This window comes from Barbus barbus, assembly GCF_936440315.1.
Source record: "Barbus barbus genome assembly, chromosome: 23".
Classification (NCBI taxonomy): domain Eukaryota; kingdom Metazoa; phylum Chordata; class Actinopteri; order Cypriniformes; family Cyprinidae; genus Barbus; species Barbus barbus.
Window position 1 is genome coordinate 13,585,068 of NC_136751.1, and position 15,687 is coordinate 13,600,754.

General features: G+C 41.1%; 1 protein-coding gene across 4 annotated transcripts in view; it reads left to right on the top strand.

The window, feature by feature from the left end:
- kcnab1a (potassium voltage-gated channel subfamily A regulatory beta subunit 1a) overlaps positions 1–15,687 on the top strand; it is a gene marked incomplete at both ends in the record, with an annotated part of 151,253 nt that overhangs the window by 93,645 nt on the left and 41,921 nt on the right. For all 4 annotated transcript variants that reach the window (XM_079374456.1, XM_079374457.1, XM_079374458.1 and 1 more), the window contains one exon: positions 14,185–14,222. In XM_079374456.1, coding sequence (XP_079230582.1) covers positions 14,185–14,222 — 38 coding nt within the window. The remainder of the gene's footprint in view (positions 1–14,184; positions 14,223–15,687) is intronic.

Here is a 15,687-nt window from a genome sequence, read left to right on the forward strand (position 1 = left end):
TAAGTATTCTACTAATTTCTCCTACAAATTCATTGAGCCGAAGCATAAACTTTAGCTTGTTTTGTCAGAGAAACTCCTCTCCCACTCCGCTACAGCTCGCTTCGTCCGCCATTACGCTCTGCCGAAAAGAATTATGGGATAGGTAGGACGGGAAAGGATCCACCACACCCATCCTTCCAATTCGGGGAAAAGGAGGACGTATTTGTGGGCCGCATTTGAAGGATCCTACGAATTTGGACAGCCTTCGTCGCGGCGCTGTGACGTAACATCCTTCAAATGAGTACTCCGAAGGATGCAGACCCTGAATTTGGACACAGCAGCAGACTATATATTCTCCTCTCACTCACCACTCTGCCTGGCTTAATTATTTGTTGTCGTTAATGATCATCTCTGGGGATACATGCGCTGTGTTGCCGATTTGTGTATCCTATTCCTTAAACTGTTTTTTTTTTTTTTTGCCTTGTTGGCCTTTTGGTTTATTGAAATATATCCTTAACTGTATTTGGACCCAGACCTTGTCTTTTCCACGGTGCTCTCTTAGTGTTCCGTGACAGACAGGTGAATGAAAAAATTGTGTTTCTGCAGTGTTTCCCCTTAACAACTAACTTACTAACTACTAATAAGCAGCAAATTAGGAGTTATTGAGGGAAAAGTCGTAGTTAATAAGTGTTGCCTATTCTAAAGTGTTACTAGAAACTCTACAGGTGTGTTTTCACAGTGTGTGTGTGTGTGTGTGTTTGTTCAATACTCACTGCTGTGTGTGTGCACTTGTATGGGTAAATGCAGAGCACAAATTCCGTGTAATGGGGCACCATACTTATGGAAGCAGATTAATCTAATTAATAATTCACGCAAAAGACACAATGCACACATGTATATCCCAGTTCACATGCGTGAAACCCAATTCACGTGCACGAAAAAATATACATATTCACAAAAACCAATTCACGTGCACAAAATAAGAATATACTGTATATATGTTTTTTATGTTGTACTGTAGATATGTTTCACAAATGTTCCAATTCAGAGATATACAACTGTGTACAAAAATTTTGAATGTTTAAAATTCAAAAATTACAATACACAAGATGATGCTGGCAAGCAGCAATTGTATTTGCTTGGTGATAGTTGTGCGATTTTTGCTGGTCAGACAAAGACAGACTGATCATAAAAAGGAATGCAACAAAGATTATTCAGTAAATTTTATCACTTTATCTCATACTTCCTGCTCTTTCTGTATCTGCATCTCTTCTAAAAGTATAAGGTCCGTTTTCACAAACGGGGCTTAGCGTAAGCCAGGACTAGGCTTTAGTTAAATTAAGATATTTAAGCAACTTTTACAAAATTATGTCTTAGAAGAAAACATTAAGGTGTGCATCTTGATACAGAACAATGACACTGACATATTTTAAGATATGTCAGAGCAATATAATTTCAGTTGATACAGCTCAAACATGCATTTTAGTCTGGGACTAGCTTGAATATCAGACCAAAATCTGGCACGTCCTGACTGAGAGAGAGAGTGAAGACTGGATCTAAAATGTTTGATTCATTAACTTTTTATATAATGTATCACACTGATACTGTACATGTATTTAGAATTCGGCCATTAAATTTACTTTAAAAGAATGCGAAAGACTCTAAATGGGACACTATACCAGCCATTATTGAGGTTTGAATACCCTTTGACTGAAGAACTTCTAGCACAGCGTTAAACTGGTATCGAGCCAATCTCAGCTGTAGTTGTGCTATGTTTGTACTCCCTCATAACTGTCAATTCATATTTCATTTTACAGGCACATTACAATTAACCATGGTCAGGTCACTGTAATAATTTGAGAGATTTTTGAAAGAGTTACAGTTTCAAATGAAACTTGTGTTCATTGTGTTTCAGTGCCTGAAAATAGTCCCCAGATATTAACTAGCTGGGGAAAATTTTCAGGTGCTGTGTAATATCTGTCACGTTCCCTCTCGGGATACAAGCAGGTGCGGAGACGTGAAGGTTCCTATAAGGTTCTTTATTAGAATCCAGCAGACAAACAGGGATCATGGGGAGAGACGAACACATCTGACGTGATGACCGGACCCAGGGGCTAGGAAACACAGGGCTTATAAACACAGGGAAATTAACGGGGAAGAACAGAAACAGGTGAGGGCTAATCAAACGCAGGGCTTGGGACAAATCAACTAATCATGAAAGGAACGAGGATGGCCAAATAGGGACACGAGAGGAGGGGAAACACAAGACAAGGACTGACATAACGCCCCCCTCCGGAAGGCGTGTCCTCACGCCTAACACCATCCAATGGGGAGGGGGGGTGGGCGCTCTGGAGGCCTCCAGGGCGGTGCCCGTTCCAGGGGCCATGGCGGGTCAGGGGACTCGGGAGGCCATGGCGGGTCAGGAGACTCGGGAGGCCAGGGCGGATCTGGAGACTCGGGAGGCCAGGGCGGATCTGGAGACTCGGGAGGCCAGGGCGGATCTGGAGACTCGGGAGGCCAGGGCGGGTCAGGGGACTCGGGAGGCCACGGCCTATTTTTTTTCGGGCCTGAGGGGTTCTGTGGCCTTGGCCCTTGGCCCGGCCACACAGGCTGTGACCCTCTTACCCCCCCCCAAAATTTTCTTGGGGAAGCTCCCCCCTGGGAGCCACAGAGGAGCGGGCTCTGTCGGGCGCTCTTGCAGCGCGGACTCTGTCGGGCGCTCTTGCAGCGCGGACTCTGTCGGGCGCTCTTGCAGCGCGGACTCTGTCGGGCGCTCTTGCAGCGCGGACTCTGTCGGGCGCTCTTGCAGCGCGGACTCTGTCGGGCGCTCTTGCAGCGCGGGGATGGACGGAACCTGCGTGGAGCCGGCACGGGAGGGCACGTGCGTGGAGCCGGCACTTGGGGGCGCTCGGGAAGCGTGGACACTTGGGGGCGCTCTTGCAGCGCGGGGCTGGACGGAACCAGCGGGAACTCAGGAGGGCTGGACGGAACCAGCGGGAACTCAGGAGGGCTGGACGGAACCAGCGGGAACTCAGGAGGGCTGGACGGAACCAGCGGGAACTCAGGAGGGCTGGACGGAACCAGCGGGAACTCAGGAGGGCTGGACGGAACCAGCGGGAACTCAGGAGGGCTGGACGGAACCAGCGGAGACGAAGGTGGGCTGGACGGGACCAGCGGGACTTCAGGACGGCTGGGCGGAACCAGCGGGACTTCAGGACGGCTGGGCGGAACCAGCGGGACTTCAGGACGGCTGGGAGGAACCAGCGGGAACTCAGGAGGGCTGGATGGAGCCGGCACGGGAGGGCACGTGCGTGGAGCCGGCACTGGAGGGCACGTGCGTGGAGCCGGCACTGGAGGGCACGTGCGTGGAGCCGGCACTGGAGGGCACGTGCGTGGAGCCGGCACTGGAGGGCACGTGCGTGGAGCCGGCACTGGAGGGCGCTCTGGAAGCGCGGACACTTGGGGGCGCTCGGGAAGAGCTGAGCTGGACGGGACCAGCGGAGACGCAGGAGAGCTGGGCGGGACCAGCGGGGACGCAGGAGAGCTGGGCGGGACCAGCGGGGACGCAGGAGTCCACCTGCGAGGAGCAGGCACTGGAGGGCGCTCTGGAAGCGCGAGTTCGCGGGGGCGCTCTGGAAGCGCGAGCGGCGGCGGGCTCGGGAGAGCCGCGGACGACGGCGGGCTAGCTCCGACTCGGACCCGGAAGTCTCCCAGACACCGGTATATTCCTACCCTCCAGGTCAATCCTGTGGTGTCTGGGAGGTCCATGGGGTAGTTGTAACAGGCTCCGAGCCGGAACAGGTGGAGGATGGCCGCGTCGTGCAGATCCGTCACCGCGGCGAGCCGGCAGAACTCCCCGGTGTACTCCACGAATGGGAGATCCCGCATAACGAGTGCGCCGAGGCGGGCGGTAAACTCCATCGCCATGGAGGGAGCGGAAGAAAAGGAGCAAACAAAAAACTTTTAAAAACGGAAAACAAAACGGGGGAAAAGGAGCGCCGCTTACTTTGTGGGTCCGGTCATCTGTCACGTTCCCTCTCGGGATACAAGCAGGTGCGGAGACGTGAAGGTTCCTATAAGGTTCTTTATTAGAATCCAGCAGACAAACAGGGATCATGGGGAGAGACGAACACATCTGACGTGATGACCGGACCCAGGGGCTAGGAAACACAGGGCTTATAAACACAGGGAAATTAACGGGGAAGAACAGAAACAGGTGAGGGCTAATCAAACGCAGGGCTTGGGACAAATCAACTAATCATGAAAGGAACGAGGATGGCCAAATAGGGACACGAGAGGAGGGGAAACACAAGACAAGGACTGACAATATCATTGCACCTGCTGCACGCATGGTACGGCAGCAAAGTTCCTTGATTATTACGCCGGAATGAGAGTATAGTTCCTAGCCATATCGGACTAGAAAATCGCAACTTTTCATTTTCCATCAGTCTTAGTACACGATGTACCTACAGAAGAGTCAAGTTTTAAATAGTAAAAATATTTAAACTCTTTGGTCATTTTTGAGCGAGATGCTAATGGTCTAATCAGATTCAATGATCTATGCTAAGCTAAGCTAAAAGTGCTATCGCCAGACCCGGAGATCGGCTGAATGGATTCGAAAACTCTTGGGGGAGTTGGAAAATGAGCCTATTTTGAAAAATAGTGGAGTGTTCCTTTAAAAATGGGTTCAGTTTCAACAATGATAAACATTGTTTATGAAAATAGCAGAATAATGCATTTGTCTGTTTTCAAAAAATGAACACTTTTGCATATGATAAACAATGACATTACTATATTGGATCGCCATGTGATGTCTGATGTAAATCATCTGATTCCTGAAGTGAAACCATTTGAGAATCACTGATCTTGAGAACATCCTGTACTCTTTGTTTCTACAAAAAAAAAATCCACTACAGAACATAAATGATTTTGAGTGAAAAACTCTTCACTTTATAATTGCATTCCTTTTAATTAAGCTATTTTGTGTAAAGTGATTTCAAGTAAATCAGGCCCCTTTTGTCAATTAGATGACTAACAGAAAATTGCTCAATTTACCTGAATTCAAATGTAAACAGCAAAAACATTCAGATTGAATTTGACTGAGAACAGGTTTCAGTGCTAAAATGTCCGAATATCATTTTTCAAGAACATAAAGTGCATGTTAGTCATATCACAGCTCTGTGAGCCAAATTGATGGCTCATATGCTGTGTCACATCTGTATTTATCACAGAGCACACCAGACAGGTTGAGGTGGTAGTGCTGTCACGTCTGCCTCCACAACAAGTTAAGAATCTTTCGTGTAACTCTGTTTTTTTCAATCAAACACTAGAGAAAGAGAGGAGGATATCTGACTCCTGTAGAGAAGGAACAGAATAAGTTAAATATAGCAAGAGGCAGCTTAAGTGTGCAGCAGAGAGACTGTGGGTTTGTTTGGAGAACACAGGAGGAAACTCACCTAGACAAATAAATACTGCCCTAAATTGGCAAATTAAAAGATCTGATAGTTGGTTATTGAAAATGTATTTGTATCTTTTGAAGATATTTAACTTCTTTAAATTGTATCTTCACAAAGCTTTTGACAGTTGCAGAAGTGATTCATTAGCATTTTGTCTCAAGCAATTTATGCTTCAAATTCAAGCAATTAGATGTGGAACCACATATGAATTATCATATGCCAGAAGAGTCAGTGTTACAGGAATAGATTATTTGGATGAAGATGATAGTTGGAGTTGACAGAGGTAGTTGTCCGGGAGAATTTTTGTATGAGAGCAGCCGCCCAGGGAGCCGTCTCATGCAAAGGTCAGCATGCTGCCAACTGGCTATCTCGCATAATGCCACAAATGCACAAATCGGGTGGTGCTACACCAATGTTTAGGCAGGGAGCACGCTCAGAGATGGCTGCCCGCCGTGGATCCTGCCAAACTACATTAGGCAAAGCGGGAGAAAACCTCAACACACCGACAGCGTCTCACAATTCTCCATGACTCTGCAGAGCAGTTCAGACGAGCTAGTAGAGCATGTTATTAAAAACATACACCCTCAAAAAGAAGTTCTCACATCATTTCTCTTAATCAAGAGAAAATTTAATTTACTGGCATTGAAATAAAGGTTCTGTCTCTTGGTTTTCTTGGTGGAATGAATGTGTACGCATAGACATGGTAAGCCAACTACATTCAATTGTAAGTTCAATGATTCTGTGTGTCATGAATCCATAATTTCTCTGAACATTCACAAACAGCATCGCAAATTTGGGTAGTTGGAACTAACGATCTCGACCTATGGTTAAAAGAATAGTTTCTCATTTGTTTGACATGTGGACAATATATAATTGTCTTGAGCACAATGCACAAGCTAAAATGCGGTACATTCTGTATCCTTCATTCCATAAAAATAGACGCATTTTATACAAATTTCATTCTGAATAATTTAGTGTCAACAATCAGAAGTGTGTGCCTGTGCATTTATGATGTAATAGGGAAACCACAATGAATAAAAATATCAAATAAAACAAAAAAGTGCTCAGATGCATGTTCGTTACAGTAGAATCTTGTTGTGGAGAAAACCACCGAATCAATGCATATTAGAGTAAAGTGTACACTAATTACATACTGCATGTTAAAGTGCCCCTATTATGGATCTTTGAAACTTATCTTTCATTCAGTGTGTGTAACACAGCTTCAGTTTCATGGTGACTTCAACATGAAATATTAGCATATTGCCCGCCCACTTGTTGGTCTTTTTGCTTTGGTCTGAATGAAAATGCTAATTCATTCTTTGCCACTAGGCGCCGCTTTTGGAGCGGTAAAATAGCTTTTTCCCCGGTAACGCTATTCACAAAGCAGCACTGTTCACAAACGCTGCTTTATCAGGCATTACAAGCATGTTTAAATGAAAATGAGACCAATATCGGACCAATCACCGCAGATTAGCCTCACGCATTATAGGAGTGGTTTGGAAAAATTAATCCTTAAACGAATCATTTAGGAGTCGTTGAGCAAATAATAAAATAAAAATAAATGCATATTATGAGACAATGAAAGTGTTTTTGACCTTGCATGCATGTGAACCTGTTGTAGGGGAGTCCCAAAACCAAAATATGAACCTTTCATAACCCATAATAGGGGAAGTGATTAGTTGAATCTATTAATCGGCTATTAATCCACTACCTGAGCATGACAGCTTTGTCAAAAGTCCTATGACCAATGTGGTTCAAATGATGGATGTGTGAACATTTTACTGTTTTGCAAAACAGTTGTGACTAATGAGTCAATTTCTCAAACGAAGCAAGGTACTAAAATGGTTAAATGGATAGTTCACCCAAATAATGATAATTTGGTTATCATTTACTCTCCCTCAGATTTTCACAAACCTGTATTAGTTTCTTTCTTCTGTTTCTTCTGTAGAATGTTAACTAAATTGTTGACAGTAGCCAACTATTCGTTTTTTTGTTTTTTACATTAAAAGTAACAAAAAATACTATGAAAGTCTACTATAAAATGGGATCCATCAGCTGTTATTCTTCAAAATATCCTATTATGTGCTCAGCAGAAGGATGAAACTCATACAGGTTTGGAACAGCTTGAGAGAGAGTAAATAATAACAGATTTTTATTTTTTTGGGGTGAACTGTCCCTATAAGCACCACGTTACATCATTCTATGGGAAACACACCTTAGGTCAGCAGTGAGTGCAGTATTGATTATGTTTAGATACGAGAGATGTAGTGGTAGGTCTTTTTGAGCACAAAACAGACTTGGGGATATTAGCAATTCCCTAATGTAGTGCAATCAAAGTGAGATGGGCAGAAATTAGAACAAAGTAGTTATCCAATTCTCCATATTTCTATCACTTCTCTTTCACTTTTACTTCTTTTCCCAGGTTATATGTTCCTTGTTGCCAACAGCTCATTGATTGAATCTGAGACACTCTGCCAGTTTGATGTCGTTGTAAAGTGGTTTGTAAAGTAAATTCAAAGTTTGTCTCTAAGCTCTAAGATAAGATCACTATGAGTATGTGTGTGCCTTTGTGTGTATACACAAAAATAAACTTTTGATTCTTTCCTACATTGTGTTTTGGATCAGTTCCCACACCCTGAGGAGAAAGCCTACTCACCTCAATACGTCACTCATAAAAAAAGTTTCATAGGTTCAGAAATGTTTATTTCTGTAAACGCCTCAGAATTTCATCATTGTAAAAGTTTAGTGATTCTGCTGCTCTTGTAATCACGTCCCTCAGGCTAAGGTTAAACAATGTTGAAGTGCAGTGCAATAACCTTTTTTCGGGGCATTTCTGAGACAGTGCTGATCCTGCCTGATTTGGCACCCTTTTGTCAGCATCAGTGTTTTTGGGAAATGGGGTAAAATCCAGTGGAGAGTGCCTTCATCAAAAGGTCGTGGCTTCTTCAAAAGGCTCCTGTGACATGGTGAAAACTGAAATAATGGCTGCTAAAAATACAGCTTTTCAATTACAGAAATTAGATTTTAATAAAATGTCAGTTTCCAACATGGAAATTGATCCTAAACCAGCAGTAATGAACAGTATTATCCCGAGCAGCTATGGAATTCCCTATCAAACTGGTTCATTTAAACATATTACACCATATAAACATAGTATATGCTTTTCTTAGTATTACACTCTCTATCTATGCAGCTTGGTAAATTGAGGCCCCCCAGGAGACAGGACCTAATAGGCTGACCGCCACTATTCTGAGAATGGAGTATAAATCAGTAATCCATATGTAGTCCACATTAGCTGCGTATGGATCTGCCTTACAGCAGGGGATTTTAATCTGATGTAGCATCCAGGAGCTCAGTCATGCCCAAGACACGGCAGGATAAGGATCAATGTGTTTTTTGGCGTCAGACTGAGTTTTAGATGAGGAACAACATACTGTCAGACTGTCATTTAGATGAGGAACAACATACACAGTATGAAGTATTAAATCCAGCCAATCAAAGATCCCTGAATGACATTGATTCCGATACCAATCTACAGTATATACTGTAAGACTATATATTTAGTCACACATTCAATACATGTTTGTTAGCATTCACTAAGAAAGTACCAAAAACAATGTTGTACCATGTTTTTAAACATGCACTGCACCATACCATGGTGTTCTTACCTTGGTGTAAAATGTAAATACCATAGTACTTGAATATGTTAAGTGTGACACTGAAAATACATTGATCTTTCATGTGAGTTTACAATGTCGTCATTGCACTGTAAATTTTTGTGGGTGAAATCCAATAATTTAAAAGGAATCCATGCGATTGGGAGTTTCATGTGAAGACAAAAATATTCTCCACTCAGATTTTGTTTGAGTTCAAGTTGCTCACAGTTTCCATATTCCATATTCCGGGTCTTTATTGAATGACCTGTGCTCCAAGTTCAAACAACAATCACAGCTCCTAGTCAGGTCACAGGCTTGAGTCAAAACATTGAAAAAACAATCCAGTGGCAGACAAATCCAAAACAGTAATCCAGAAACGGGAGTCAGGAGAACAAAAGCAATGGTCATAACAATAAACATCAGCAAAGGCATAGAAGAACACTTAAGGCAGTGGAACTGGCAATACTTTGCAAAATGGTAGTGGAAACACATGGCTTATATACATGGTAACAGGAAATGACAAGACAGGAACTGATGTAGCAGGAACAGGAAGTGGACAGAGTTCAATTGCCAACCGCCATTAAATCCTAAAAGAAGTAGAAAAAGACAGAGTTCAATATTCAGGTGAGGGCTCCCTCTGAAGGGTGGGAGGCTGATCAGATGTTACTCACTCAAATTCACTGTGTTTACTAAGAGAAAGCTTCTGTGTTTGAAAGTGACTTACGGGTGAGCTTTACACATCTGTACACTGACAACTGACATTTTTTATTGCAATATAAAACCAAAATTGGCAACACCTTCAGTGAATATGAGTAAAGTCAATACTCAGTATTTAACTCTGGACTGTTTTCACTTTATTTCATTCTCACCTCACTTTTCAAGGGTCATTTTGAAGAAAGTCTTTATCTGAAAACCCATCAAAATTATTCAGTCTGCACAAAGAAAAAAATGTGGACAGAGAGGTTAACACCAGACTATTAACATTTTAAAGCTGCAATATCCAGGGTGCTGGAACAAAATACTAATGGCTATCATCTCTGGCTATCATCAGCTATGCTGATGATAGCCAGATTTACCTAGCCTTATCTCCAAATGACTACAGCCCCATTGACTCCCTCTGCCAATGCATTGATGAAATTAACAGTTGGATGTGCCAGAACTTTCTTCAGTTAAACAAGGAGAAAACTGAAATCATTGCATTTGGAAACAAAGATGAAGTTCTGAAGGTGAATGCATACCTTGACTCTAGGGGTCAAACAACTAAAAATCAAGTCAGAAATCTTGGGGTGATTCTGGAGACAGACCTTAGTTTCAGTAGTCATGTCAAAGCAATAACTAAATCAGCATACTATCATCTCAAAAATATTGCACGAATTAGATGTTTTGTTTCCAATCAAGACTTGGAGAAACTTGTTCATGCCTTTATCACCAGCAGGGTGGATTACTGTAATGGTCTCCTCACCGGCCTTCCCAAGAAGACCATTAGACAACTGCAGCTCATCCAGAACGCTGCTGCCAGGATTCTGACTAGAACCAGAAAATCTGAGCATATCACACCAGTCCTCAGGTCCTTACACTGGCTTCCAGTTACATTTAGGATTGATTTTAAAGTACTTTTACTCGTTTATAAGTCACTCAATGGCCTAGGACCTAAATATATTGCAGATATGCTCACTGAATATAAACCGAACAGACCACTCAGATCATTAGGATCGAGTCAGTTAGAAATACCAAGGGTTCACACAAAACAAGGGGAGTCTGCTTTTAGCTATTATGCGGCCCGCAGTTGGAACCAGCTTCCAGAAGAGATCAGATGTGCTAAAACATTAGCCACATTTAAATCAAGACTCAAAACTCATCTGTTTAACTGTGCATTTGTTGAATGAGCACTGTGCTATATGTCCGAACTGACTGCAATACATTTTATGTATAATCATTTTCTTTAAATTTATTTTAAATCATTTTCTATATCATTTTAAAATTCTTTGTTTTTATTATTTTTATTTCCATGTTTTTATTGATTTTAATGTCTATTTCACTTTCTTTTATGTAAAGCACTTTGAATTACCACTGTGTATGAAATGTGCTATATAAATAAACTTGCCTTGCCTTGCCTTGCCTTGCCTAATGTACCTTGAGAGGGAGAGTGAGAGAGAGAAAAAGGACACTTAGCATTAACAATGAGTTTCTGCACAGTCATACTGACCTTATACATGCTCCCCAAAGCTGTGGTGTCAATCAGATGGATGATCTACTCAACTAGTCTGTTCAATTATAAACGCTGCGAGTAAGGTCAAGGATATGAAATCGAACTGGTCAGGCAGTTAATTTAGGATCTATTTGGATAAAATGAGGTATTTTATTCAAATGCTTCTGCACTCTGAAAAGCAAGTGCAAAATATGTTTATATGTGTCCTCGTGTCATCTTCTGCTTGTGAAATGTTGAGTTTGTTTGTGTGTGAAAGACTCTTATTGCTCAAAGCGCTGTCAGTCGTACCCACAAGTGACATATTTGCTTTGCCCATCATATATCTGGCTTCTACTGTGAGTTAATTTGCTCTCTTGCCATCAGCATAGTCCTTGCATGTCACTGACCTGCTGGCCTTCTCCGCCTTTTCTTGTCCTTTTAAAAATGACCTTGCCTCTTATCTGCATATTGTGACATTTCTACCCTCAGCTGAAGTCAATCACAATATAATAATGAAAGCTATGTAATAGCGTGAATGTATTTACTGATGTTAACCGAATAATGCTTAAGAAAACCTAGATAGAAGTGACTGGAGGTTTTGTTCTTGATTCGTTGAAATAACAATTCTTATCCTGTGAGAAATTACTTTGTCTTTAGACTTCTGCAATGACCAAAAATAGTTATTTTTAAAGTCAGGATTAAGGATATTTACCCATAGAATAAAATTTCTGTCAGGCTTTGTTCTCCCTCATGTCTTCCTCAATGTGAGTTTATTTTAGCTCATTGGAGGAGAATATTGAATATTATCAGTAAATAACAATGTAAACATCACACAAAGCTATTGTATATCACCAGAATATAGCACACAAGTCATTTGGATTGATATTAAGATAGTTGTAAGATCATTTTATGGTGCTTCTGTATGCTTTTTATAACTGTTTTTCAAGGTATTTCCTTTTGTGTTCAACTGAAGAAAGTAAATCACATTGGTTTGAAATAGAAATGCCACCCCCAGTGGAGTACTGGAGTACAAATGACATAACTGCTTTGCTTTCCTAAAACCACTTATTGGGACATCTAGAAATAGGATGATGGTCGCTGATGTCAGCAGCATTTTGTAGAAGAGTGTGAAATAATATAGGACAGCTTTACTTGACCTCACTGCAGCAGTGAGTGAGTGGGCAGGAATAAAGTTATGATAGTTCCCCACACTAAAATAGATCTCCTTCCCTCATTAAAACTCATAGCACAACAGCCTCAGAGGCGCAGAACATTTCCCAATATCCTGGTGCTTCACAAGCAAAGTGCCGTAAACTCGGGGTTTTCTCCACTGTCAAACCACAGCAGCATTACATCTCTGAGTCAGACAGCAGCTGCTATTTATAAGCTCTGTTGGCTGAGCTTGTAACTTCTGTTCTGCTGGCCTGGATTTACAGCTCTTTGGAGTATTTTCTCAGAATATGCAGCTGTTAGAAAAAAGCTGGTAAAGCTTCTCCGCTGTAGGTTCCCACTTCTGGAGTGTGTAACCCGGCTAAAAACAGCTGATCCATAATTCAGCTGGAGTGACAACGTAATTAGCTTGATCGTGCTTTAGGAGAGATTGTGCCGTTTTCAAATGTCATGCTTTACATTTGGGGTTGAGTAAATATTTTGAAGGTTTTGAGTATAAATCTTAAATATAAATTTAAATTTAAATGTTCCAATCTAATGAAATGTAAATGTTAAAGATAAAAGCAGATACAGTTTAGCAGACGGTAGGTTTTGCATTAAATGAACTGAGACAGTTATTCTGCATGTGACCTTTACCAATTGTTAAATAGAGTAGCAGAATCTTGCTATATACAGTAAGAGCAAACTCACACTATAAAAAAAAATGATTGTGATTTTAATAGTAAAAACTGTCAAATTTATATGGTTAAAAACCTATTAATTGGTTAACAATAATGCTGGGTACACACTAAAAGATTTTTACAATCTTATAAGATCTTCGAAACGTGAGAGACCACAAACATGAGAGAAAAACAAATCCTAGATTTAACCGTTTTGCTCCTATAGTGTGTGGTGTCCTCGGGGTCGGGCACCTTCGTTCATCTTTGGAACACAAATTAAGATATTTTTGATACTTAACGAGAGCTCTCTGATCCTTACAAGATCAAGGCTCAGAAACATTGCAAGGAGATTGTTAAAATAATCCATGTGACATCAGGGGTTCAACTATAATTTTACGAAGCTAGGCGAATACTTTTTGTGTGCAAAGAAAACAAAAATAACAACTTTATTCAACAATTCGTCTCCTCCGTGTCACCCTATAGCACCATTTTGGAGAGTATCACATACGTAAACAACGTATGCAACATATGTACGTGAATACGCTGTTTGCGTTGTTTACGCTTTGATATGAACGTAAACAACATATCCGTATGCACATACGTTTCATACGTTGTAAAAATTTTAATTTTGGGGTGAACTATCCCTTTAAGTTTGAGATTGCTAGTATATATAAGCTGTGGAATTGTGGAATAATGTTATGTGGCAAGCCATAATTTATATTAATGTCATTGGAAAATTACTTTTTTAAAGCTTCTTTGAGTTAAATACAGCACAACCGGCCATTATTTGCAGCATTATTATTTCACATTTGGCAACCCGTAATTTGTACATGTTCAGCTGCACCACACATGAAAATCTTAAAGGTCAAAAAAGAATTGGCTGCTTAATTGCATAGTTAGTAGAGCCTTGTGGATAATGATTCTGACAATGAAAACACAAATGAGCAGGTTTTCTCTGGTCCCCTGCTTTTTGCTCTCTAAGTAATAATCAAACAGTCATTAAATGAGACCGAAGTGCTTTTGCAAGAAATATCACAATTCAGCGCTTAAGTTTCTTTTTCTTATTTCATTTACAGGAACATGGGTGACGTTTGGAGGACAGATTTCAGATGAAGTAAGAATTGTTCTGCTTTCTTCACTGCACTTACCTGAAGCACTGAAAGCATGAAACTGTTCAAATCAGAGCATAGTGAAAATAACAGTAAGAGTGACAAGGAATTGCCTGCAGATGGCAAATGCATGTGTGTGTGAGCGCACATGATGCAAGAGACCCTGACATTTTGTTCTAGAAGTTGTGTAAACGGCACAAGCGCACAGACGCAGATGTTGTGGAAGGACATTCGCGTCAAACTGGAGGACAAGCGAGGATGATAATTTGCTTCTGAGGGCATGCAAGTTTGTATAAAACAGCCTGCTGTCCTTCTGCCTCGATGGAAGAGTTAAAATGCCCCCAGTCTCTGCGGTCATAAAGCCCCTTCCTTTCTGTGCTGGTTGTCGAGAGATAGTGCATGAAATGTTGGAATCGTCACCCCGTCCTTAACATGCGCACACACACAGTTTTCACCTCCCCTCGGCAGCGGAATGACTCAGAGTCCTGTCATCTGAGTCGATCTGACTGAACTCCTAGTGTAGAGTGACAGGGCAGTTTGTTTCTCTGCCGTCGTAAGGGATTTGCTTTCTCTGAGGCACTGAAGTGTCAGAGGGCAATATCTGAATCAGGACTTTATGTTAGCACTTTGTGTGAGTAACACTCTTGGAGTGTAAGAGTGTGTGTGGAAGTAGTAGGAAGAGGATTAAAGGAAGTGTTAAAAGGCTTCTGTTAAATGAAGTAGAGTTGACGTTTGTATTAAATGCGAGGCTACAGACTGTGAAAACTGCTCTTCTCTCAGTTCCCCTCGTACAGATGATCACACGCCTGTGAACTGAACACCAGTCTTTATATTTGAGCTTTATTTGATTACCTCACTTAAAAAAAGGAACGCCACAGATAATCCGAAAAATTATATTTTTGTTGCAGGTAAAATATGGCTTGCACAATCTAGAAACCGTTCACAAAAATATTCTTTGCATTTAGGTGCTACTTCAATTTAAGATATTTAGTACTGGATGGGGGTGGGGGAATTATTATTATTATTATTATTATTATTTTTGCATGTATTATTTTTAATGGTGTTCCAACAATTTTTTTTTAAATGTTTTTTTGTATTATTATGTAACGATTATTTATATATAATTATTTATTATATTGCAGATGCATTTCCTCATTGACAAGACTAGTTCATTCACATAGTTTGATTATGAAGTCATAAGTGTAACAAAAAATTAAAATAAAGATCAGAGAGTGATAACTCTCTGAAAATAGTCGAAAACTTTTGTGGTCTTTTGTGACATAGACATTGGTTTTCAGCCTTGTGACAAAAAAGCAATGTTTTGTGGACAAAACTTCTGTTAAGAGGAGAACATTCTATTTCTGTCATGACAATTCTTGGAAAGGATTGGCATAGTAATGTGCATGACAATGTTTATGTATTTGGTCTTGGCAGAATAGATTTGCAGCAGAGCAAGTACCTTTAGACTTT